Genomic DNA, 25,018 nt, shown 5'->3' with positions numbered 1-25,018 from the left:
TGGTATGGCCCGTGTCCTGGAGCTCAGGCAGCACAGCAAAGCCCTAGTCAGCCCCACCAGAAAGGGCGGGAGTCAGCTGCAGCTTTTTCGTAGATGTGCTTGAGCAAGTTGAGGAAGTCCCCCTCTGTTTCTGGTTTCCTTAGAGTTTTCATCATAAATGGGTTTGGGGTTTTATCGGGCACTTCTGCGTATCTTCATGGATTACATTCATTGGTTTTCAAACGCCGAAGCCGTCTTGCACTCCTGGGATAAATCCTACTTGGTCACGGCATGTATTTCTTTTTATACGTGGTTGGATTTGGAGCTTGTTTTTAAAATGCAGACTTCCTGGCTCCAACCCCAGAGTGCCGGGTTCTGCAGGGCTGGGCTAGGCAAACTGCTTCCCACTGGCCCCTGCAGCCGCCGACGCTCGGACTGTCCCCGCAGCCTTCGATGACCCCTACGCGCTGGTGGTGCTGGCTGAGGAGGAGCTGGTGGTGATCGACCTGCAGACGGCCGGGTGGCCGCAGGTGCAGCCCCCCTACCTGGCCTCCCTGCACTGCTCCGCCATCACCTGCTCCCACCATGTCTCTAGCATCCCCCTGAAGCTGTGGGGCCGGATCATCACTGCCGGCAACTATCAGAACACGCACTCCTCCCCCATGGTAGGTCCGGCCCCAGCACCAGCCCTGGCCGCCCCGGGAGCCCAGCTCTCCCACAGACACCTGGGTCTCGTTCTCTAGGACTGGCCTATCAATGGGGGCACCAGCCTGGCCCCGCCCCCGCCCCAGAGAGACCTGCTGCTCACGGGGTAGGTGACCGATGGAACCCCCCTCCTGTGCGGCAGGAGATGCAGGGTGGGCGCAGACCCAGAGGGCGTGGGCCAGGCCCCCCCTGGCCGGCGCCCTCACAGCTGCAGACGGGCTCTGCCACAGGCACGAGGACGGCACCGTGCGGTTCTGGGACGCCTCGGGTGTCTGCCTGCGGCCGCTCTACAAGCTCCGCACCGTCCACGTGTTCTTCACCGACACGGACCCCAGCGAGAGCCTCGGTGCCCAGGGCGAGGACGAGTGGCCCCCACTCCGCAAGGCGAGGCCGGGCGCCTGCAGCCAAGAGGGTGGGGACGGGCTGGGTCCCGTGCGCACGGCCACTCACGGGCCCCTCTCTCTCGCCAGGTGGGCTCCTTCGACCCCTACAGTGACGACCCCCGGCTGGGCATCCAGAAGATTTTCCTCTGCAAATACAGTGGCTACCTGGCTGTGGCCGGCACAGCAGGGCAGGTAGCAGGCTGGGCGGGGGAGCAGGGAGAGCAGTGGTCAGGTGACTGTCTAGTGTCCAGGCCTGGGAGCTTCCTTCTCGGGATCAGGGGTCAGCGGGGACAGGAAGCAGGCCCCGGCGCCCCCGAGGCCCTGCTGCCCGTGGGGCTGGGCTTGCTCAGCCGTCCGCCGCCCGCGCAGGTGCTGGTGCTGGAGCTGAACGACGAGGAGGCGGAGCAGGCCGTGGAGCAGGTGGAGGTGGACCTGCTGCAGGAGCAGGAGGGCTACCGCTGGAAGGGGCACGAGCGCCTGCGTGCCCGCCCCGGGCCCGTGCGCTTCGAGCCCGGCTTCCAGCCCTTCGTGCTGGTGCAGTGCCAGCCTCCGGCCGTGGTCACGTCCTTGGCCCTGCACTCCGAGTGGCGGCTCGTAGCCTTCGGCACCAGCCACGGCTTTGGCCTCTTCGACCACCAGCAGCGGCGGCAGGTCTTTGTCAAGTGAGCAGCCGGCCAGGGTGGTGGCTGGGGCTGGGTTTGCGATCGGTGCCCGGGGAGCACCCTCGGGCCCTGGCGGCACCGACGGCCCGATGCTTCCCCTCCAGGTGCACGCTGCACCCCAACGACCAGCTCGCCTTAGAGGGGCCACTGTCCCGTGTGAAGTCCCTGAAGAAGTCCCTGCGCCAGTCCTTCCGCCGGATACGTCGCAGCCGGGTGTCCAGCCAGAAGCGGCGGCCAGCGGGGCCCCTGGGGGAGGTAAGGCCGCCCAGGCAGAGCTAAGCGCAGCCACTCTGAGCCAGGTGTCCCCCTGCCCCGTGGCCTGAGCTTCTGCAGCTGTAAGAGGCAATAATTGCAGCACCTTAGGGTCCAGCGCTTAGTCAGCGTTGCAGGCAGGGCGTGGTGTGGGCTGTGACCAGTCTCCCCTGGGAGGGCTGCTGTTGAGCTATAGATGCCCCCAGGGAGGGGAGGCCGGAGCCCGCCTTCAGGCCCACCCCACCCCCTGCAGATGCAGGGAGGGAGCTCCCGGGCGGAGCGGGCAGGCCTGCAGAACATGGAGCTGGCGCCCGTGCAGCGCAAGATTGAGGCCCGCACGGCGGAGGACTCCTTCACAGGCTTCGTCCGGACGCTCTACTTTGCTGACACCTACCTGCGGGACAGTGAGTGGCCAGCCCGAGGTGGGAGGGGCCCGGGCGAGGGGACACTGAGGGGTCTCCCCTTGTTAGTGGAGGGGTCAGGACCTGCCTCTTTCCCTCCCCGGGCATCCAGATCAGTTTGTCCTGGCCCCAGATCCAGGCTCCCCACTCTCTAGAAGGTGGACCTTGGACCTAGCCCTTAACCTTTCTGGGTCTCAGCTTCTCCCCCTGTAAACTGGGGGGATCTCTTCCTCCTAGAATGGCATGAGGGTTGGGACTTGCCACGTGCCTCTGAGGCACATGGGCCTGTTCCCCCCTGCCGCCCTCCTGCCAGCGCAGGGTGGGCTGTGGGCTGTCCGCTGCTGTACTGCAATGGTCAGGCTGCAAGAGTTCAGGACCACCTTCCTTTGGGTGTCAGGGAGCCTTCCAAGCCTTCTCTTTACCTGCACTCTGGGGGCAGGTAGAGCCCACAGCAGCTCCGTTTTACAGAGGAGGAAATGGGGGCTTACGAGGTTTGCTCACTTGACCTTGGAGTCACACAGGTGGTTAGTGGCAAGGCCAGGAGAGAAGCCTAGGTCACCTGGCTCCCCCTGACCGCCAGCCCCAGGGTTAGATGTAAATCTGTGCATCCCGGCAGGCTCCCGCCACTGCCCCTCGCTGTGGGCTGGCACCAACGGGGGTACCGTCTATGCCTTCGCCCTGCATGTGCCCCCAGCCGAGCGGAGAGCGGATGAACCCGTGCGGGCAGAGCAGGGTGAGTGCTGAGCTGGGGGAGAGCAGAGGGTGCTTGTCTGCCTCAGCTGGGGACAAGTCGCATCTCGGGCCTCTTTGCCCATGACCAACATGATCGCCTGCTTCCTTCCCGGTAGCCAAGGAGATCCAGCTGATGCACCGAGCGCCCGTGGTGGGCATCCTGGTGCTGGACGGACACAGCGTGCCCCTTCCTGAGCCCCTGGAAGTCGCACATGATCTGTCAAAAAGCCCAGACATGCAGGGGAGCCACCAGCTGCTTGTCGTGTCAGAGGAGCAGTTCAAGGTGCCACACGGCGGGAGGGGGGGCCTCGTACCTTGGGTACAAAGCACAATGACTGAGACTCACTTAAAGCTGCATATGTAGTTGGCATATGAGGGTCTACAGAGGCACAGGAAAGGAGAGGGGTCTTGGTGTGGTGCCCCTGGGACCGCTGAAGCAGGGCCTGTCTGCGGCAGGGACGGAAAACGCAGACGTGGAAATTAGTGGCCCCGGCATCCCTGTGGTCCAAGTGCAGTAACTCCGTGTCCTAGTGCCGAGGGAGCGCTGAGACAGCAGGCTTTGCCGGGCAGTTGGGTGATGCCCGGTGGACACAGAAGGGTGACAAGTCCTTGCTTGCACACTGGGGTCTGGCCTTGGAGTGACCGCTGCCCTGTGCCCCCAGGTCTTCACGCTGCCCAAGGTGAGTGCCAAGCTGAAGCTGAAGCTGACCGCCCTGGAGGGCTCGAGGGTGCGGCGCGTCAGCGTGGCCCACTTCGGCAGCTGCCGCACCGAGGACTACGGGGAGCATCACCTGGCCGTCCTCACCAACCTGGGCGACATCCAGGTTGTGTCGCTGCCCCTGCTCAAGCCGCAGGTGCGTTACAGCTGCATCCGCCGGGAGGACGTCAGCGGCATCGCCTCCTGCGTCTTCACCAAACACGGCCAAGGTGCGCAGGGGGTGGCATGTCCCGCCTCTGCGGGCGGGGCTGGGTGTGGGGCTCCTGCTGTGCTGCAGGGGCCACTGAGAGGGGCCACCAGGGCTGCTGGGCCGAGGCCAGGCTCTTGGGCCGAGAACTCTTGAGGGAGGCCCTGGCCCCAGTTTCCCTGGGTGGGCGGCCCATTGTTGGCTGCTGCAGGCCCCGAGAGACCAGGCTGGCCTCACCTACCAGGCTTCTCCGCCCCCCAGGTTTCTACCTGATCTCACCCTCGGAGTTTGAGCGCTTCTCCCTGTCCACCAAGTGGCTGGTGGAGCCCCGGTGTCTGGTGGATTCAGCAGAAGCCAAAAACCACAACCGTCCCCACAATGGATCAGGCCCTGAGAAGGCCTTGGGTCGGGCCAGGTGGGTAAAAGGGCAGGTGGCCCTTGCCCCAGCGCCTCACCCACACCCTCTCTAAGGCGCCCACTGGGAGCTGGCCACATCCCCCCTCCCCTGTGAGCTCAGCCCACCCTCCTGGCTCTGGCCCTTTGCCCCGCTTCGCATGCCCCTTCCCCCCCATGTGAGCTGCCCCCAGGAAAGGGCTTGGCTTACCTCCCAGGGCCCCTGCTCAACGCAGGCCAGGCCAGGCCAGCTGACCTCACTCTTCATGGGCCCAGGGCTTTCAAGACAAAGCCAAGAGCCCAGTGGCTCTCAACCCTTACTCTCCCCGCTTCCCCTCCCCCTGCCGCAGGAACTCAGGGAGCCAGCATGAAGGAGCGGGTAAGTCAGGCCTGTCTGGGGCCAGGGGGCAGGGGGCACAGCCGGGCCCAGACTTGGGGATGGAAGGAGGAAAGGGGACCCAGGTGAGCGGGTGGCCGGTGGTGTTCCACGTGGGGATAGAAACGGTGCCCCGGCCCCACTGAGGAGGAGCTGAGCAGGGGAGGGCCCAGAGCTCTGCTGACCTGGCCTCTGCCTTCCAGAGAGGAGGCCGGCCCCCGTGATGGAGCACGCTCTGCTCAATGACGAGAGTGAGTCAGGGCGGGGGTGGGGGCTGGCGGCTGCTGGGAAGGCCAGGGTGGGCCTGAGGGTCCTTTCCCGGAGCGGGGCAGACCCGTGTGGCGCCCCACCGCTAAAGTGGGGGAAGGCTTGTGTCGGGCCCAGCCCCTGCAGGCCTCACCGGGCCTCTGCCCCCCAGGGGTCCTGAAGGAGATCCAGAGCACGCTGGAGGGAGACCGGCGGTGAGTTCCTTACTGCCCAGGGTGCCGGGTGAGCTCTGGGAAGGAGGCCCCTTGCCGTGCTGCTCTGAGTCCCCTTGGAGGGTGACTGCCCTGTCCTTGCCCATGCAGGAGCTATGGTGACTGGCGTTCTCAGCAGGTGGCCATGAGGTGCAGCCTCAGCAATGAGGGAGGTAGGGGCCTGAGCACTGCTGTGGGGCCAGAGGCGGCTGGGAGGGCATGCTCCCGGGGAGGGGTAGGAGCGAGAACCCCTCCCCCAAGCCCCTACGAGCCAAGGCTTCATCCCAGCCCTGACACGTGCCCCCGTTGTCCTGGAAAACAGCGCGTCTGGGCTCAGGGTGCGTGACTGAGGCCCCCATCCTGCCCAGGATGCACCTGAGTTGCTGTCACTCTACCTCCCTCCGCAGCGGAGTGAGCGGGCCACGTGTCCAGGCCGCGCGGTGAACACACACTACTGAGGCTCTTCCTTGGGGCCCTGGGCCACCTGGAGAGGCCCGTGCACTGGGCCAGGCTGGGGGCTGGGGGCTCCCTCAGCGTCCACTCTGCTGCTGCTCCTGGCCTTGGGAGCGGAGGGACCTGGCCTGGGGCTGCCCCACCCCAGGCCTTGTCTGCCTCTGTCATTTTGTCCATGTTGCACAGTTTTTATCATTCCCCTCCCTACCCGACCCCCGCTTTTTGTAGTGGGCTGGGTTTTAAATTATAAATTTTAACTGCCTCTGGGTGAAAGTGTTTTTAATAAACACCTTATTACCTCTTCACTGGTCCAATGGCTTTAATTTCTTAATTGTGCAGACATTTTCCACGTAAATGGACAGTCATTAGCTGATTCCTTGCCTTTGCCCGTGGGGTTCGTCCCCTGGACCAGGCCGGTGCTCAGGAAAGCCTGCTTCTGAAGCCGCTTGAATCAGAGCAGACTGCCTGCTCATGTTGGGGCGCTGCTGTGCCTTCCCTCTGGGGATAAATGGCAGGAGCTAACCATCCTGAGTGTCTGCTGCCAGAAGGGGAAGACACCCACAGTGTCTCAGACCTGGTGGCTTCCTCCAGCCTTCAGGGAAGGACTGTGGGGTGCTGCTGAAGTGGGGGGCAGAGCATGGACATCAAAGGCCTTGCTCCCAGAAGAGGGGCTGGATCAGACAGGTGTTAAAGCCTTTCTACCCCAGGGGTGCGATTCGCCTTGCGCTACATCTTTGCTCTCCTGTCTTTCTTGAGCACCTACTATATGCCAGGTGCTTGGGGTTCCGAGGAGGCCAAGACAATGTGGTCCTGCCCGTGTGGGGCACTGACCCTTACAAGTGCAGGAAGTGCTGGGGCTGTGACGGAAGAGAAGACCAGGAGGAGGCTGGGCAGAGGGCAGGTGAGCTAGGCAGACTCTTCTGCACAGAGGACAAGAGGGGGCAGCAGCGCACATGGAGCGGGTCTGCTTGCTGTGGGGGCAGGCGAAGAGCTGAGGGAGGCTGGTGTGACCACGTACCTGCTCTGCCTCCGTTTTTTCTGGGAAACGGGGTGACAGGGTCAAGAAGAACATAGAAGAAATTAAGCTTTACTGTTTATCCCTGGGTTTGCCCGAGGTCCACAGTCTGTTGGTTACAGGCTCATGCCCCACAGGTGACTGCCACGGAGAGAGCGGGAAGTGCACCCGGAGAGCACGCTCTGCCAGCCTCTAAAGGTCCATATGGCTTTTAACGGCCAGTTTTAGGGAACTTACAGCTTTTTTAAAAATCCAGTTAGCTAAAATTAGCTCACACAAATGAACAAGTGGCATGAAGTTTCTTGCCAAGAAACCAAGAATTGAAAATAATGGTAAAAATGCAAGCACCAGTGAATTAGAAGAAGTGGAGTAGCCAGCGCTTCCTCCTGGCTGCAGGGACAACCTGGCTACTCAGACTGGACAAGAAGTCAACATCACACACACACACGCCTGAAATAATCACAATGTCTCATTGAAAATTGATTTACAACGGCCAAGATGAAGGCGTAGACAGACACGCTGCATCTTCCTCCACAACTAAGAAGGAATACAACTACCGCAAGGCCATAAATAACCAGAAGTTCCAAAATATAAAGCTACATAGAAGTCCAGCAAACAAAGATATAAAGAAGAAATACTCATCTAGGCAGGTAGGAGGGTGGAGAGGATGTGGTGTGGTGGCAGCAGCAGCGGCAGGCCAGCGGAAAGCGCAGTTGCACGTTTTAAAGTCAGGAGGGACACCTGGGGAGCGTTCCCAGCTCCTCACCGGACCTCGCAGCCCATGGTCCCCGTGCTGGGGAAAATCAAGCCTCATTGCTTCTGACTGTGCAGACCAGTGGGGGTTGGGGCGGAGGCAGAAACTGCCGGTCTCAGCGGAGTCCACTTGTTTAAGGGGCCCCCACAGTCCTAGAACGTCCACAGACCCACCCACTCTGGGAACGACAGCCAAGGCAGCAGCTAGAGGGGCGCCAGTCCCATCGGAAGTGGGAGAGGTGCCTGGAAAAGGGGCGAGTGCTGGGCAAACAGCGCCACAATGTGGTGAAATGGGTCACCCTGCACTGATGAATCCATTAGGCTCCGCCCCTTACAACGTAACAGGAGTAACAGCTCTGCCTGGGACTCGGAGGCAAACAAACACAGGAGCCTGTCAGAATGAGGAGAAAAGAGAAGTATGGCCCAAAAGGGGGAACAGATCAAGGTTCAAGTGGGAGAACTAAGCGCCGAGGAGATAGCCAACCTAACAGACGCAGAATTCAAGACACTGCTGATAAAGATGCTCACAGACTTGACAGATATGCTTGAGTACGGCAAACGCATGAGGGAAGAAGTGAAGGCTGTGCTAAGTGAAACGAAGGAAAATCCACACAAAATTAATCATGAAGGGAAGGACACCAGGGTTCAAATCAATGATTTGGAACATAAGGAAGAAAAAAACAACCAGTACAGAATGAGGAAGCAAGAAATGAAAAACATGAGGAAAACCTCCCAAATTTGGCGAAGGAGATGGACATACAGGTCCAGGAAGCATGGAGGGTCCTGGGAGGGCTCGACCCAGAAGGAACCACACCAGGACGCATCATGACTGAGATGCCAAAGGTGAAAGATAAAGACAGAGTCCTGGGGGCAGCAGAGAGAGGCGGAGAGTTGCCTGCAGGGGGTGCCTATAGGACTATCAGCTGATTTCTCAGAGGACACTTTGCAGGCAGGAAGGGACTGGCAAGCAGTATTCAATGTGATGAAAGGCAACCTGCAGCCAAGATTCCTCTGTCCAGCAAAGCTATCATTTAGAATGGAAGGGCAGATGAAGTGGTTCCCTGACAAGATGAAGCTGAAGGAGCTCATCATCACCAAACCATTATTATATGAAATGTCAAAGGGACTTAAGAAGATCAAAACTATGAACACTAAAATGACAACAACCTCACAACTATCAACAACTGAACCTAAAAAAAAAAACAACTGAACCTAAAAAATAAAAACAAAATCCAACTAAGCAAACCAGAATAGGAACAGAATCATAGGTGTGGGGATCATTTGGAGGGTTATCAGCTGGGACGGGGGAGGGGGAGAAATGGGGATATGGTGCAGGGATTAAGAAGCGTAATTGGTTGGTACAAAATAGACAGGGGGATGTTAAGAATAATATAGAAAGGGTGAAGCCGAAGAACTTAATATGCACGACCCATGGACATGAGCTAAGGGGGGGGTACTGGGCAGAGGGGAGCAAAGGGGGAAAAAGTTGGAACGACTGTAACACCATAATCAATAAAATATACTTACAAAAAGAAAAAATAAAATTGATTTACAGACCTGGCTGGTGTGGCTCAGTGGATTGAGTGCTGGCCTGTGAATCAAAGGGTAACTGGTTTGATTCCCAGTCAGGGCAGGTGTCTGGACTGTGAGCCGGGTCCCCGGTTGGGGGCGCGTGAGAGGCAACCACACATTGATGTTTCCCTCTCTTTCACTCCATTCCCCTCTAAAAATAAATAAAGCCTTTTTAAAAAAATAAAAGAAAAAATGGATTTACATCTGTACTCATTAAGGAAGAACTTTGCCTTAAGTACACTGTGCTTTGAAATAATGGCTAATATTGGTGGTTTGCATATTTTAGTACTAAGAAAACACATCGGGAGTGTGAGATCAACGATTTTTTTAAATATGCTTTATTGATTATGCTGTTACAGTTGTCCCATTTTTTTCCCTTTGTTTCCCTCCACCCAGTGACCCCCTCCCTCCTCTCCCTCCTGTTGTCCCCCCCCCCTTAGTCCATGCCCACTGGTTGTGCATATAGTTCTCCTCAGCATCTTCCTGTCTACTCCATTCCCTCCTACTGTGCTTCTTAATTCCTGCACCATCTCCCTCACCTGCGACAGGCAGCGGGACCTGGGTAAGTGGCTCACCTGTAAAACGGCATAATAACAGGGCCTACCTCCTTGGGTGGGGAGGGTTAAATGAGAGTGTAAAATCGCAGACACCTGGCCTTGCCAAACACCCAAGCAAAGGACGTGAAAGCTGTGGATGGTGGGGAGGGTGGGGCCAGGAGAGGAGGAGGTGGCTCCCGGAAAGTGGGAGCGCGTGGGGTCAGAAGGGGCTGCACATAGACTGGAGGCGTTGACTTGTAAATCAAGCCGGTGAAGGAATGACGGAGAAAAGTAGAAGGAAGAAAGGAGAGAACTGGTCTAGGGGGGTGGAGCCCCACTCCCCACCCCTCCCTGGGTGTCAGGTTGACCAGTTCAAGGTGTACATTTATGTTTTATGCCGTTTCCTTTAAATTACATTTACATGTCACAATCTGAAAGAACAACAACAAAACCCTAACAAAACTCACGGCGGGCCAACCCGTCAGCCTGGTCCCCACCTACTGGAGCAATCCAGGGGGCGAAAGGAGGAGGGTGGGCACCCCCTGGAGCCCCCAGGACTAGGAGGACCACTCAGGTTCCTTCCTCACTCCTCATCCCCTGCTGGGCAGGAGGGGAGGAGGCAGCTGACCGTGGCCCCAGCTGGCAGCGTCTCCGTGGCAGAAAGGTTGCCCTGTGCCCGGCTTTGGTCCGCAGCTGCAGCGTCTCCTCTTTCCTGGGCGGCCTCTGCTTCATTGTTACCCGAGGGGTCAGGACCCGCGGCCACTTGCATTATTGATGCTCATTCGTAAGGCAGGAGATTCGCGAGGGGCGGAGGGAGGGGTGAGCCTGCAGACCCCACCAGAGCAGAACCGGGGAGGCTCGCTGCGGAGGGCTGAGTGCGCCGGCGGGAGGCCAGATCGTCAGGAAGAGGAGAGGACGAAGACGCCGGGAAGCCCCTCTTCACGGGGCCCGCCATGGGCGGGAGAAAGGGCAAAGCGCCCCGGCGCCAGGAGAGGCCCGAGGGGGCGGCCTCGGGGCAGCAGGAGTCGGGGTCGGCCAGCGCGGACGGCGCGCCCAGCGGGGAACGCCGCCGGGGCCGCGGTAAGGCCCGAGCATCCAGACCGGGCTTAGAGCCCGCCCCCGCGGGAGGCCAGGGGTCCCCTGGTGGCCGCAGGAAGCCCATCTCGGAGGAGAACGGCGGCTCCAGACGGCCTGGGGCTGGGCCTCCACCAACCGCACAGGGGAGACAAGGCAGCACGAGGCGTCGGGGCCGCGGGCGGAAGGAGAGCCGCGAGTCCGGGGACAGTGGGGGGTGCCTGGAGGAGGGCAGTCTCCCCCGAGGAGACGGGAGAACGGGCGGGCACGGGCACCGCAGGAGGAAAGGAGACGGGCGGGGACCTTCCGCTCGGCGGGTCCGCCGGGGGCCGCAGAGCTTCGATGGGCGCACGTCCGGCGTCGACGGGGACAGCTCCTGCCCGGACAGCGAAGCCCGCGAGGCCCAGGAAAGCCGCGGCCAGACCGGCGGGGCCCCGGAGCCGCGGCCCAAGTCAGAGCAAACAGACACGGGCTCGGAAGGCAGCCCGGTCGGGCCGCAGTCGGCCCCGGAGCAGGGCGAGCATCCGAACAGCGACGAGCCCCCGAGCCAGGAAGGGTCGTCGGGGACGGGGCCCCAGAAGGAGGGTTCCGGGACAGACACGGACTGGAGTCCGGAGGAGGCCGGGCCCGGACGGCGCCCACGGGCGGCCCCCGTATCAGCGAGCCGGGCCACGGAGGCCGCGGAGGCTGAGCCGGGCAGTAAAGGCCCATCTTCCGGCCCCCTCGAGGGCAGCCCCGAGGGCGTCCCCCAGAACCCCTGGGCTTCTCTGGACCCAGGGCCGACCCGGGACACAAGCGACGATGGGGCGCAGCCGGAGGCGGGGCCGCGGGGTGGCGAACCCGGAGGAGCCGAGGCCCCGACAGCCAGAGCTGCGCGCCGCCAGGTCGGAAAGGTGGTGGGGAAGGTGCAGGCGCCGGCCAGCGAGAGCGCAGCAGACGGTGCGCGGGGAGCCGGGCCCGGGGACCCGGCGCCGCTGGCCGCCCTCGTGACGCTCCACAGGCTCCGCGCGAGGCCCCCACCAGGCCCCGCTCCCCAGGCCGCGGGTCCCCGCCCTGCTGGCCTCAAGGAGCGGCTCCTGCGCGTGGCGCGGGCCCTGGGCTTCCTGCAGCGGCTGTGGCGTGGGCTCCGGCTGCGCGCGCGAGAGGGGCGGCAGGCGGGCCCGGGGACGGGGCCGCCGGGGGACGAGGGCCGGGGGCGCGGGCCGGCGCTCAGGCGCCGTCTAGGGCTGCGCCTGGCGGGCGTAGTGGGGCTGCAGGGGCGGCCGCGGGCTCCCCCTGGCAGCGGCCCGAGCTCCCCGCAGGCCTCCAAGAGCCCAGCCTGCGCCCAGCCTTCTGAGGACGAGGACCCCACTCCGGACCCCAAGTTCGCCGTCGTGTTCCCGAGGATCCACAGGGCGGCGAGGGCGGCGCGCAGCCGGAGCTCAGAGGAAGCGTCCGCGGACGCCCCGGCCGGGGAGGGGTGCGTTTCGCCTGGTGCGGGGCGCCGCGGGATTGGAGAAGGGGTGACCGGGCCCCGCCGCGGCTCTGTTCTCGGCCGGACTTCCCGGGACGAGCCCGCCCAGCACGAGAGCGGCTCTAGCAGCGAAGCAGAGCCTGAGACCTTGGAGGCCGAGGCTCCGGGACACTGGGCTCGGGACCCCGGCACCCGCGAGGACCCTGGGCTCGGCACAGACGCACTGTTGCCCCGACTCACTTTGGAGAGGGTCCCAGGCCCCTACTGGTCCCAGCACGAGCGGTGGGAGCCGGAGGATGAGGTCGAGGAGGCGCTGGAGAGGGACCTGGAGCTGCTGAGCCTTGGGTCAGGCCTGGAGGCGCCCTCCTTTCCGTCCTTTCTGGGTGCCGAGGGCAGGAGCCGGGGGGCCGTCCTGGAAGACACCGAGGACCTGGCCTGGCTGCAGTGAGTGATGGAGGTTCCAAATCTGCGTGCCTGGAGCCCGTGGCCCCTCACAGAGCCCCCTACGCCCGTTTTTATAAAATGTAGAAGGCATTTTGTGTCCCTAAAGCTCCTCCGACTGGAAGGGGCAGGGGCGGGAGGAAAGGCAGACACCTGGGCCTGAAGCTTCCTTCTCTAACTGGCGCCAAGCTTCCCTCTGAGTCGGCAGCCTGGCCCTGCTTGTCAGCCCCTTGGAGCGGGTCACTTAGGTAGCAGCCCCACCCCTGTGTGCTGGATGGGGCTCAGACAGGGTGCGCGACTTGTGCGAAGTGTCTCTGCAGCCAGTGGCGGCAATAACCTCGGCCTTCCTCCCTCCCCCAAACTCCCTGCTCCTCCCCTCTGCTGTCCCCACAGACCGCTGTGTGACAGCTCTGTTCTGCTGTGCCTCAAGAAGAGATTTCACTTGGGCCGCATCTATGTATGGGGGAACCCAGGGAGGGGTGGTGGGCTGGGACTCCCTTTCCCCTGGGATCCGAGGGCCCTCCAGCACCCCTGGAGCTTCTCCTCCCTGGGCTGGGTGCTGAACCCTCTCTGGGGACCTGCAGAGAAGGGGCCGTGGTCTGGGCCGGGGAACGTCAGAGCCCCGTTCCATTCTGTGGCTCTGCTCCCTCCATGTTCTATCAAGAGCTTCTGCTCTCCCCCCAGACCTTTGGGGGGCCCCTCCTGCTTGCTCTGAACCCCCACTGGCCCCTGCCTCTCTTTGCACCTGAGGTCCTGGCCAGCTACCGCCCCGGGAAGGCCCCCAATACCACCCCGTAAGTGACTCCCCACCAACCTTTTGTTCACCCTTGAGGCGGCTAAGCTCTAGCTTGTCCCACTAACTGAGGCCGTAGGGGCGGGGGACACATTCTGCCTCCACTGAGGAGGGTCCCAGATGGCCCTGGCAGCCTTCTCATCTGCCCGCCCTCTTCCCAAGGCACATCTTTGCCATCGTGGCATCGGCCTATAGCCGGGCTCAGAGCACCGGGCAGGGCACGTGCATTCTGCTCAGGTGAGTGGCTGCACCCACATGCCACTGAGGGCTAGGAAGGGGTCCGGGAAGGCTGGTGGTGGCTGGGGACTTCCGAAGGGCTGTGCTCCTGGCTGAAGCCAACACATGTGTCCCTTCAGTGAGGCACCTCCGGGACTCTTTCCTGTTTGGTCTCCATGGCTGGGGTCTGTCTTCCTGCATTTCCTGGGGTGTCCTCTAGAGTGAGGAGCACTTCCAGCGGGGCAGGTCCCGGCTTTCTCTCCTTGGTGGGGTTATCCTCTGGGCCCTTCCCGGAGACCCTACCAGCCCCTCCCTCCTGCAGCGGGCCCAGCGGCACAGGGAAGACAGAAGCTGCCAAGCAGATCGTGCGGTTCCTGAGTAGCCTGGAGCAGGAGCGGACGGCGGACAGAGGCTGGCAGGTGAGGGGCGCCTGACCATCTCCCAAGCCCATCCTCCTTTGGCTCAGGAGGGTGATCGTCATGGCTCTGGCTTCTCCTTGTGGCCAGCCCCAGGTGTTGCCTACTGTGGGGACAAGGTGGGGAGGGCTGGGCTGACCCTCCAGGGACTAGCACAGTCCCCGGGCACAGAATGCCCTCAGCTGGGGTGCCTGACCAGTGGGCCCCGCTGCTGCTTCTGGGGTCACATGAACGCCCTTCCCCATCCAGCTGGACAGCGTGCTGTCCTTGCTCGGCAGCTTTGGCCACGCCCAGACAGTCCTCAACGCCAATGCCAGCCGCTTCGGCCAGGTGTTGCACCTCTGCCTGCAGCAGTGAGTGATGGGGGTCCAGGTTGGCAAGGGGGGCACCCGTGCTCAGTTCCCAGCCCCTGGGTTGCATGCACCCTGGGCACCACCACCCAGTGTCCCGTTCCCACAGCGGAGTCATCGTGGGCGTTTCTGTGTCCCATTATCTGCTTGAGACCTCGAGGGTGGTGTTTCAGGTAAGGCCCACCCTGCAGCTCCCCACTTCCCAGCTCCCAGAGTGGGAAGGACGGAGGGGCCACTGCTCGGGCTGTGGTCCCTAAGCCCCCAGGCCTGCGTTCCCCAGCACTTCTCCTTGCTGCCCTGGGGCACAGGGCCTGGCCGCTGCTCCCCCTAAGCCAGGCCTCACTCCCAAGGCACAGGCTGAGCGGAACTTCCATGTTTTCTACGAGCTGCTGCTGGGGCTGGACCCCGCGGAACGGGAGCAGCTGTCCCTGCAGGAGTCGGAGAGCTACTACTACCTCAACCAGGTGGGGGCAAGGCCCACACGATGCGGGCAGCAGCGCCGGCCCAGGGGGGTCTCAGTGCTGGGGTGTGAGGAGGAGCGGGAGGGGAGCGAGGCTGAAGGAGGCCGGGCCCTGCCCCCCACCCCTGCTGTGCTCCGCAGGGCCGGGCCTGCAGGCTCGAGGGCAAGGAGGATGCCCGGGACTTCGCGGGCCTGGTGAGGGCCCTGCAGGCGCTGGGCTTGTGTGCCGAGGAGCTGACCGCGGTCTGGGCTGTGCTGGCCACCGTCCTGCACCTGGGCAACATCTGCTTCTCCTCGTCGGAGGTGGGCTCCCCTGCGGCGCCGGACCCACGCGGCTTGTCTGCTCATCAGGGCAGCAAGAACGATGCCAAATGCTTGTATCCGAGCCCGGGCCTCCCTCAGGCCGCACAGCCGCCCCGAGAGCAGGCAGAGAGTCGTTAGATGCTGCCTGTCCCACTGAGCTGCGCCCCCTGACTGGCGTGCCTGGCGCTAACTGAGCAGCTGTTCAGTACCTGGCACCGTGTGCATCACTGTACATACGTGTCCTCCTTCGGTTCTCAGGACAGCACCATTTCCCCTTTTGCAAGAAGACAGTGGAGGCCCAGAGAGGAAAGACACTTGTCAGGAGGGCCAGCTAGTGACGAGGTCGAGGCAGGACTCACACTCAGGGCGCTCGGACCCTAGAGCCGGCCCCTGCCCCCCCACCCCCGAGCTAGCCACCTTAGGATAACAGGGCCGCTGCCATGCAGAGCGAGGCCCGGCCCCTGCGCTGTGGGATGTGGCCGCTGTGCACACAGAGCACTCCCCGCTCCCCCCATCCCTTGGCCAGAGGGAGTCTCAGGAGGTGGCCGCCGTGTCCAGCTGGGCCGAGATCCACACAGCAGCCAGGCTGCTGCGGGTGCCACCTGAGCGCCTGGAGGGGGCTGTCACCAGGAGGGTCATGGTGAGCTCGAGGGTCCTGGGAGGCATGGGCCCGCCCAGACAACCCAATGGCTTGCCGAGCGCCCATGCGGGCCTTGGGCCTGACGTACCATGTGCTTGTCCTGTGCCTCCAGAACACTCCCTATGGCCCGGCCTCCAGATCCCTGCCCGTGGAGAGTGCCATCGATGCCAGGTGGCCCTGGGGGCGGAGAGAGCCACAGCCTTGCCCGGCACTGTGCGGCACGTGGCTCACGCACCATGCCCACAGGGATGCCCTGGCCAAGGCCTTGTACTCGCGGCTCTTCAGCTGGCTCCTGAGGAGGACCAATGCGTGGCTGGCCCCGCCCAGGGAGGGCGGCAGCATGGATGCTGTCACTGTCGTGGACGTCTATGGCTTTGAGGTCACCCCTGCGGTGGGGCCCAGGACACGGTGCCCCCCTTATCCTGATTATTTCTGGGGACCTCAGCAGCTCCAGCTCTCCTGTAGGGGGCACTCATGAGCCACTTGCCTGCCGGGCTCTGAGACGGCCCAGGGGACAGCTGGTCACTCCCGTAGGGTTTCTGCGCTGCTCTGTCTGGTCCTGACATGGCCTCTGGGGAGCTCTGTCCTGTGTGGCCTGCAGGGTCGCACGGCAACCTCCAAGGCAGCAGAAGAAGAAGGCCCAGGATGGGGCAGGCCTCAGCCTCACCTCCTGACCATCAAGAGCCCTCTGAATTTTCATGAGCTCTTCACCCCTTTCCAGAAGGTTCTGTCTCCTGAGGGCAGGGAGGAGGGGCCAGACCATGAGGTAGCCCCACTCTGAGTCCCCAGATGGGCCCTGTTCACTGCCCCCGCTCTCCTGCTCTCCAGGGTGTCCTTGGTGACCAGGACAAGCGCATGTGTGTGTGTGCATGCATGCTCTTGTGTGTGTTAGAGTGTGTCCAAACTCCCTGTACAAAGCTACAAAAAGTGGGGGCTCTGCTGGGCTTACTAGTAAAATGCTGGCTGGCATAGAGGAAGGAGTCTATAATCCCTACAGGGGGAATGTCGGAAGGCTTCTCGGAGGCGGCAGCCTGGAGCCCTGCGTATGAAGATGTGGGATTCTGATAGCCAGTGAGCTAGGTCGCAGGCAAAGGAGTCTTCCAGACCACAGGCTGTCTGTGACCAGAGGCCTGAACGCTCACAGTCCTGCTGAGGCCATGGGCAGGGCTGTGGCTGGGCAGGGCTGCAGCAGCCTGCACGCTATATCAGGCCTTTGCAGCTGCCCCTGCGGGCGACAGCATCAGCCCTGGGCACCCTGTTCCCTGCGTGCTGGGGAGAAGGCAGGCAGCCCTGGGGACAGGGGAGGAAGGGCACCAGGCCTGTGCGCCAGCCCCCACACCTGCCGGCGCCCCAGCCTCGGCCGGGTGCCCGCCTCACTGCCCGCCATCCCCAGGCGCTGCGGGTGAATGGCCTGGAGCAGCTGTGCAACAACCTGGCCAGCGAGCGCCTGCAGCTCTTCTGCAGCCGCGTGCTGCTGGCCCAGGAGGAGGTAAGGGCCCCGGGCGTTGACGTGGTGGGGGACACCCAGCTGTTCCCCACACAGAGGCCATCTCTGGTACAGAGCGGGCGCTGCACTGAGAGCTGTACCCCCAAGCCCGCTCGCTGTGGGCTGTCTCCGTCCTCCTGACCCTCAGTCTTCTCGTCTGTGAAATGGGAGGGCCGCCCCCGCTCTGGCCCCGATGAGGCCCCACAAACATGGTGGGCTCTGTAGGCAGCCAAACGCTCGCTGTTCCCAGGAGGAGTGTCGACGGGAGTCGCTGGCCTGGGTGCCCCTCCCCCAGCCTCCGAGGGAGTCCTGCCTGGACCTCCTGGTGGACCAGCCCCACAGCCTCCTGAGTATCCTGGATGCCCAGACATGGCTGTCCCAGGTGAGCACCCAGTGCTGGGACAGGGAGTGGGGGAGCAATAAGGCGACAGGGTCCAGGGACCCTGCCCACAAACCTTCAGTGCAGCTTGGGAAGTCAGTGGGTGATCTTGAGCAATCTGTCTGGCCTCTCTGAGGTTGCCGGAGTCCTCGATGCAGAAGGGAGATGGCAGTGCCTGAGGGAGGTGGGGGCTAGGCAGGGCTCATGGGAGGCATGTGATGGCCAGTGGGGGGCGAACCTCTGGACCACTGTGCGTCCCTTCCTCAAATCCTCACTGACTGCCCGCCTTCCACCTGCCCTACCTGGTAGCTCCCAGTTGCTCCCCAGCCGCTGCCTTTGCTTATTAAATTTTATGCCACTGGTGTCCATGGGCAGTTAATCACATTGTATTGTAGTTAGCAAATACAATATATTTATTTATTGACTCCGCTGAGATAGACTGGACCCTGTTCTGAAGGGTTTCAAAACCCTATCAGCGTGCATGGCTTGTGGTTACGGGTTCACTGACTATCGAACGGATGAATGAAGGGGTGTGCCAGGAATCGTGCCGGGAATAAAAAGCGAGCAAAAATAGACCCCGTCCCTGCCTCAGAGCCTGCAGTGCAGCAGGAGAAAGGCACTAACTGCACACACGCAGAGCACACACACACACACACACAGGTCATGTCACACCTGCATGGCCCCATGGATGGCGGTGCGGGCCACAGGAGCGCGAGCGCGACTTAGGCCTCCTCCAGGCGCCAAGGCCGTTTAAGCTAAATACACCATGACCCTGAATATAAGGTGACCCCCCATTTTCTCATTTAGTGGTTAAAAATGAAAGATAAAAATAGTTAAAAAGTAAAACGTTGATAATATTTCATTGATTGACATTAATATTAAAGTATGAATATGTAATACATATGGGTTCATTATCTATCACAGCAATTTTCAACCTTCTTTATCCCACGGCGCACATAAACTACTGAAATTCTGTGGCACAGCAAAAACACATTTTTTGCCAATCTGACAAAAAAAAAAAATAGGTATAATTTTGGCTCATTCACACCAGACAGCTATTATTGTGTTGACCGTTGTCATTTTTTAAATTTGACAATCTAAGGGAAAAGAATTCAGTGCCCCTGACCAAACAGTCAGGTTTTGCATGTTTAAAAGTTCTTGCAGCTCACCGTTCGAAAATCACTGGTCTATTATAACACCATATTATGTTATATTAGTACATAACATTCATTTATTAACACAGTATTTGAAATCCCTTATCAGATAAACCCATTGTGTTCATTCGTAAATGATTGCGTTTCCTGGTTCACATTCCGTACAGTTTTATGAAACTAGTCGCCAGCATCTCTGACACCTCAGGGCACTTTGGGAATCACCAGCATGGTTTTCTTAGGTCCCCATTCTTTGAAGCTGCTCTTTTCGAGTCCACATGGGGTGCTGTTGACCCGGGAGTGGCTACCCCAAGCCGCACGTCCCATCCCTATAACCCTGAGGCAGGTGTTCCCATGACTTTCTGTTATCTGTTCCTCAGCTCCACAGAATAACCTCCTCTGGGTTGCTTATTACAAGTAGTTTTTAAAAGACGTGTGTAGAGCCCTGGCTGGTGTGGCTCAGGGGATTGAGCTCTGGCCTGCCAACCAAAGGTCGCTGGTTCGATTCCCAGTCAGGGCACATGCCTGGGTTGCGGGCCAGGCCCGCAGTCAGGGGTCTGCGAGAGGCAACCACACAGTGATGTTTCTCTCCCTCTCTTTCACCGTCCCTTCCCCTCTTCCTAAAAATACATAAAATAAAAAGAATAAAACATATGTGTAGAAACATGCGTATTTGTGAGACTCCCAGGAGTGATGGCTGGACCCGTCCTCAAGTCCCGGTTCCTTTTAAATGATTTAATCAGGAGTTGATTGACGGAGGTGATTTCCGTGTGGGAAGTGCTGTCTTTCTCAGACAGTACTTTGGCGTTCAAACAGCCACAGGGAAGAGCGAGGTGCCCGGCTAAGGCCTCACATGCGGTGTGCCCCTTCCTGCCTGAGGAAGCTGGGGACACAAGCAGAGCCCGCCTGCTGTTCACGTCTGGTGCCCGGGCGCAGGGGGAGGGCAGCACGCGCCTGAGAGGAGCCATCTCTCTCAGCAGGCGACAGACCACACCTTCCTCCAGAAGTGCCACTACCACCATGGCGATCACCCATGCTATGCCAAGCCCCAGCAGCCCCTTCCGATCTTCACCGTGCGACATTACGCAGGGTCCGTCACCTACCAGGTATCGGGGTGAACCTGGGACAGACTCCAGGGTGACTCGGTGACAACACTGTGTTTAGCATTCATCTATGGATGGACATGGGTTGTTTCCACCTTTTTGGCTATTAATAATGTTGCTGTGAACATGGGTGTGCAGGTGTCTGTTCGGGTCTCTGCTTTCAGTTCTTTTGGGTCTCTACCTAGAAGCAGACTGGCTGGGTCCTATGGTCATTCTATGTTTAGATTTTTGAGGAGCCGCCAAATTGTTTTCCGTAGCAGCTGCACCGTTTTACACTCCCACCATGTGTGTGAGGGTTCCAATTTCCCTACCTCCTTGCCAATACTTGCAGTTTTCTGTTTGTTTGTTTGTTTTTTAAATTATAACCATCCCAGTGGGTGTTAAGGGGTGTCTCATTGTGCTTTTTGCAATTCCTGAATGACTAATGATGTTGAGAATCTTCTCATGTGCATCTGGGCCATTTGTATCGCTTTGGAGAAATGTCTATTCAAGTCCTTTGCCCCCTTTTGAATTGAGTTGTTTCATTCCTGTTGAGTTGTAGGGGTTCTTTATATAATCTGAATGGCAATCCCTTACCTGGTGTGTAATATTTTCTCCCATTCTGTGGGTTGTCTTTTTGCTCTCTTAACAGTGGCCGTGGGTGCACAAAAGTTTTTGATTTGGATGAAATCTAATTGAACTACTCTTCTTTTGTTACCTATGCTTCTGGTGTTGCCAAGTTCAATGTCATGAGCTTTTTCCCTGTTTTCTTCTTAGTGTTTTATAGTTTCAGGACGTACATTTAGACCTTTGATCTATTCATTTTGAGTTAATTTTTGTACAGGGTGTGAGGTAAGAGCCCAGTTTTACTCTTTGGCAGGTGGATTCCCAGTTTCTCCAGAACAGTTAGTGAAGGCGACAAAGGTGGCCTAGCGCACAAGAGTGGGGCTGGATGGCCTCCATACCCAGCCTCCTGTCCGTGGCTTTCTGTCCCCTTCCCTACCTTGTCTTTTGCAGGTTCACAAGTTTTTAAACAGAAACCGGGATCGGCTCGACCCCGCTGTGGTAGACATGCTGGCCCAGAGCCAGCTCCAGGTGCCCGGGCAGCCCTCCGGCCCCCGCCCCTCCGTGCTCTGTCTCCCCGTTCTGCCTGCACACTCTTGCTCAGGGGGTTGCCCTCAATCCCCTGTCACCCCGGACCATGGCCTGAGATCGCCAGGGTCTGGACGCTATGGGCTGGTCCGCCCTGACTCCCCAGGGGTGGGGGCAGGCTGGGCTGTGGACAAGCCCTGGGGGCAAGCCAGCTCGGGGTCCTCTCTCCCACAGTTGGTGAGCAGCCTATTCCAGGAAGCAGAGCCCCAGGTCGGGGGAGGGCAAGGCACACCCACACTGTCCTCTCAATTCCAGCAGTGCCTGGGGGACCTCATGGCCAGGCTGGGCAGGTGAGAACAATGCCCCCCACACCCAATGGCAGGGAGTTGGACAGGAGACTGACCTGTACCAAAGTGACCCCCTCCCACCCATCAGGAGCCATGTGTACTTCATCTGGTGCCTCAGCCCCAACCCCGGAAAGGTGAGCCTGCCCAGCACCTGGCCCTTCCACCCCTGCCCTGCCCTTCTCAGCCCCTCCCCCTCCTCACGCCCCGCCCTGCATTTCCCGTAGCTTAAGGCCCTTGAATCCACTCTCATTGGCTCTGTACCATGGCCACAGCTTCCCGGCATCTTTGATGTGGAACACGTGACAGAGCAGCTGCGCCAGGCCGGCATCCTGGAGGCCATCTGTACCCGCAGTGCCAACTTCCCTGTGCGTGTGCCTTTCCACGCCTTCCTGGCCAGGTAAGGCTCCATGATGGGGGTGGCCAAGGGCCCATGGACCTCAGGGATGTGATTCATGAGAAAGGAAAGGCCCCCTGGAGTGACCGATGGGCCTGGGGTTCCTTCTGGGTGAGGGTGGACCCACTTTCCCAGGGACCCGGGGCCTGGCATCCAGCCCTGCCTCTTTTCATTCTTCTCTCTCTCCTTCTCTCCCTCCATCTCTCCCCTTTCACTATTCACTGTCTATCTGCCCTCCATGCCTGCATGAGACCATCTGCCCCTCCTCCATTCAGCAAAATGCACCTGGGTGCCTAGCACAGAGTAGGTGCTTTACAAATCATTGTGGAATGGGGGACTGGATGAAAAAAAGGTGAAGGGATTACCCAAAGAATGTATATGGGTAAGCCACAGACACAGACAAGTGTGGTGATGTTACAGAATCCCACCAGAGTCGCCAAATTGTTACAGTACCCCTGGGCTGCTCCAATTGAAAACAAACCCACGGGCTCTTTAGTTAGGGGTCCGATTGCCCGCCGCCAGAATTACAACTCTTAATACTTCAGTTGAGTGAAAAGAAAATTGTTTATTTAACAGTTACACATATCCTTGCCTCCCCTCTACCAAACCTAGCCAGTTTTAGGAAGGTCAGAAACACCATTTCCCTACTTCCCAAACACAGTCCAGCTTTACCAGCGGCTGCCAATCATTCAGTCTGATTGGGGAGGTCCTTTCTGTGCTGTGGTGCCCTCCAGCTCTCAATGCAAAACCGCTGGGATTCTCAGCCTCCTCACAAACTGCCTTCTTTCTGTAAACCGTGTGGATCTCCTCTCCTTCTCCAGAGCACCCCTGCCAACGCCCACCAGCGAGGGAGACAGCCCCAGAGCGCGCCGCCCCCCTAAAATGTCCGCAGCTGCCTATATATCCCTGACTGCGTCCTCTGACGCAGGAGGTGTTGCCAACAGTTCTGACCATTCACAGAACCCCACGCAGGCTCTGTGTGCTTTCCATACCGTCCCCTGGTTCAAGACTCCTCCCATCCACCTGAGGCCTTGGAAGCATCCAAGCAATTTTGCATAAAATAAGACACTAGCCACCAGCCTCAGGCATGTGGAGGCATTCTGAAAGCTGCTTCTTCCTCCCCATCCCCCAGCCGCAAACTCCGGGGATTTTTGGACTCCCCTGTTTCTGTAACAGTGATGGCCAGAGGGAGGGGGGCAACCTGGGTGGAGGTGGGCAAGGTGGGGTGGGGAATGGGGACATCTATAATAACGTTGACAATAAAAATAAAGTAAAAAAAGACAGAAAAAAGTCACTGTCTAATGGCTTAGAGACTGAACCGACACAGGGGCTCAGGGTGTCAACGGCTGTGGGGGATGTTTATGCTGTGCCTGCTCCAGCCTTCACTCTGTCCTGGGGCAGGTTCCGGATCCTGGGGACCGAGGGGCAGGGAGAGCCTTCTGACCGGGAGAGGTGCGGCGCCATCCTGAGCCAGGTGTTGGGGGCCGCGTCGCCACTCTGTCACCTTGGAGGCACCCAGGTGGGTCTGTGCGCGCAGGGGCAGGCATGGTTGGAAAGGGAGGGGAGTATTCTGGGACAAACCCAGAATTTGGCGGTGGGGAAATGGAGTGGGCCGGAGGGCCCCCCTGGGGTAAAGTATCCGGCTGGAAGGGAGGAGACGGAGGGCTGTGCTCCTGGCCCCGCCCCGGGCCGCGCTCCTGGCCCCGCCCCCGGCCCGACCACTCCTGGCCCTGGCCCCGCCCCCTTCCGGACCACCCTGGGCCCCGCCCCCGGCCCGACCACTCCTGGCCCTGGCCCCGCCCCCTTCCGGACCACCCTGGGCCCCGGCCCGCCCCGCCCCCTGGCCACGCCCCTACCACCCCTGGCCCTGCCTCCAGCCACGCCTCTGTCCCCAGGTCCTGCTGCAGGAGCCGGGGTGGCGGCAGCTGGAGCAGGTCAGGGCCCAGCGTCGTTCCCAGGTGCTGCTCACTCTGCGCCGCGGCCTCCGCGCCTGCCTCTCCCGCCGGCGCCTCCGCCTCCGCCTCCTGCCCCGGATTCAGGCTCGCGTGCGGGGGCTCCAGGCCAGGTCCGCGGGGGTGGCGTGCGCCCCGGGCCTCCTCCAGGTGGCGGGGCAGGGGCGGGGAGACTCACGGCAGGTCCGCCCGCCCCAGCGCCCTCCTCCGGCACCGGGCTCTCCTTGGCCGCGTTCCCGGCCACACGCCTGCAGTCTCCGCCGGGAGACCCCCCGCCACAGGACGCTGTCGTCTGTGGGGGCCACCCAGACCCGCAGCCTCGACTCCCTGGGTGTTCTCTCCCCCGATCTGTTCCCCACTCTGCGGCCAGCATGATCTCGGAAAAGCCTAAGTCGGATTTAGACCCGACTTGACCATTCCAGGCTCCTGGGACTTCCTGGTCCTCGGGGGCTTCCCCTGCCGCTTCTCGCCTCCTCAACCGTCACCCTTCACAGCCTGTCCTCGTTCCTGCAGCCAACGGGTCTTCCTCTTTTTTCACATTGTAAGAGAAAGTTTATTTAGAAGGTTCCAGCGGTAGTGTAAGTGAGCCATAGAACAAGTGAACGCAGGAAGCAAGTTACAAAGAAGGGCCCTTGGAGCTTAGCAGGGAGCAAGGCGAAGGTCACGGGCCTGGGGGAAGAAGACGGGGCGGAAAAGTGGGGGCGCTTCCAAGAGGGACGGCGCCTCATCCCGCAGCTCTTGGGAGACTGTCTCCGTCCGTCCCGGGCCAGATGCTGGTGGCACAGCGATGAAGGCAGAGAAGGTGCCCCCCGGGCTAGCTGGGCAGCCAGACGCAGATAGTAAACCAGCTGCCAGGCACCCCCAAGGTGACTGCTAAAGCTGAGAACATGTGAGGACAGGGACTCCAGGGCAGTCTCTGGGGAGGGGGCACCCGTCACCACTACCTATTTCTAGAATGTTTCATCGCTGACAGAAACTGTACCCATTAGGTAACATCCCCACTCTCCCTGCCCTCCGTCTACTTTCTGTGTATGAATTTGTTCTAGATACTTCGTGTAAGTCAGCTCATACCGTATTTTCTTTTATGTCTGGCTTATTGCACTAAGTACGTTTTCACGGTTTGCCCACGGTGTTGCACGTATCAGAACTTCATTTTTTTTTTAAGGCTGAATGATGTTCCATTGTATGGTTAGACCACCTCTAGTTTATCCAGTCAGCCTACAGGGGACATCTGGGTTGTTACCACCTTCCGGCTATTGTGAATAATGCTGCGGTGAACATGCGTGTACGGTGCATGTTCACGTCTCTGCTTTCAATTCCCTTGAGTCTGCGTGAGGAGTGGAATTGCTGGGCCACAGCATCCTAGGTTTAGCTTCTGGAGGAGCCGCCAAAGTGTTTCTGCAGAGTGGCCACA

At 60.3% G+C, this 25,018-nt stretch overlaps 2 protein-coding genes across 11 annotated transcripts in view; both read left to right on the top strand.

Moving 5' to 3' along the window:
- The window catches only part of LLGL2 (LLGL scribble cell polarity complex component 2), a 29,407-nt gene extending 23,403 nt beyond the window's left edge, over positions 1–6,004 (top strand). For 4 of the 10 annotated variants that reach the window (XM_090257450.1, XM_090257457.1, XM_090257451.1 and 1 more), the window contains 16 exons: positions 427–644; positions 723–790; positions 915–1,068; positions 1,155–1,259; positions 1,437–1,729; positions 1,834–1,984; positions 2,235–2,385; positions 2,996–3,115; positions 3,231–3,397; positions 3,777–4,041; positions 4,281–4,434; positions 4,763–4,791; positions 4,992–5,039; positions 5,207–5,249; positions 5,358–5,419; positions 5,569–6,004. In XM_090257450.1, coding sequence (XP_090113576.1) covers positions 427–644; positions 723–790; positions 915–1,068; positions 1,155–1,259; positions 1,437–1,729; positions 1,834–1,984; positions 2,235–2,385; positions 2,996–3,115; positions 3,231–3,397; positions 3,777–4,041; positions 4,281–4,434; positions 4,763–4,791; positions 4,992–5,039; positions 5,207–5,249; positions 5,358–5,419; positions 5,569–5,690 — 2,150 coding nt within the window. In that variant the 3' untranslated portion in view covers positions 5,691–6,004. The remainder of the gene's footprint in view (positions 1–426; positions 645–722; positions 791–914; positions 1,069–1,154; positions 1,260–1,436; positions 1,730–1,833; positions 1,985–2,234; positions 2,386–2,995; positions 3,116–3,230; positions 3,398–3,776; positions 4,042–4,280; positions 4,435–4,762; positions 4,792–4,991; positions 5,040–5,206; positions 5,250–5,357; positions 5,420–5,568) is intronic. The other 6 variants (XM_090257456.1, XM_090257454.1, XM_090257455.1 and 3 more) reach the window with 6 other exon arrangements.
- A 4,524-nt stretch (positions 6,005–10,528) lies between these two features.
- MYO15B (myosin XVB) overlaps positions 10,529–25,018 on the top strand; it is a 32,052-nt gene continuing 17,562 nt past the window's right edge. Inside the window, 21 exon segments of the mRNA XM_090257588.1 lie at positions 10,529–12,546; positions 12,937–13,000; positions 13,228–13,337; positions 13,499–13,577; positions 13,849–13,971; positions 14,218–14,321; positions 14,428–14,491; positions 14,669–14,782; positions 14,920–15,081; positions 15,608–15,721; positions 15,834–15,892; positions 15,968–16,100; positions 17,115–17,210; positions 17,458–17,589; positions 19,718–19,843; positions 20,837–20,914; positions 21,146–21,261; positions 21,347–21,392; positions 21,531–21,655; positions 23,054–23,171; positions 23,548–23,717. Coding sequence (XP_090113714.1) covers positions 10,529–12,546; positions 12,937–13,000; positions 13,228–13,337; positions 13,499–13,577; positions 13,849–13,971; positions 14,218–14,321; positions 14,428–14,491; positions 14,669–14,782; positions 14,920–15,081; positions 15,608–15,721; positions 15,834–15,892; positions 15,968–16,100; positions 17,115–17,210; positions 17,458–17,589; positions 19,718–19,843; positions 20,837–20,914; positions 21,146–21,261; positions 21,347–21,392; positions 21,531–21,655; positions 23,054–23,171; positions 23,548–23,717 — 4,151 coding nt within the window.

The sequence above is a fragment of the Furipterus horrens genome, unplaced genomic scaffold (assembly GCF_987537825.1).
Source record: "Furipterus horrens unplaced genomic scaffold, mFurHor1.1.pri manual_scaffold_11, whole genome shotgun sequence".
In the NCBI taxonomy this organism is placed as follows: domain Eukaryota; kingdom Metazoa; phylum Chordata; class Mammalia; order Chiroptera; family Furipteridae; genus Furipterus; species Furipterus horrens.
This window is presented reverse-complemented; position numbering and strand designations above follow the sequence as displayed.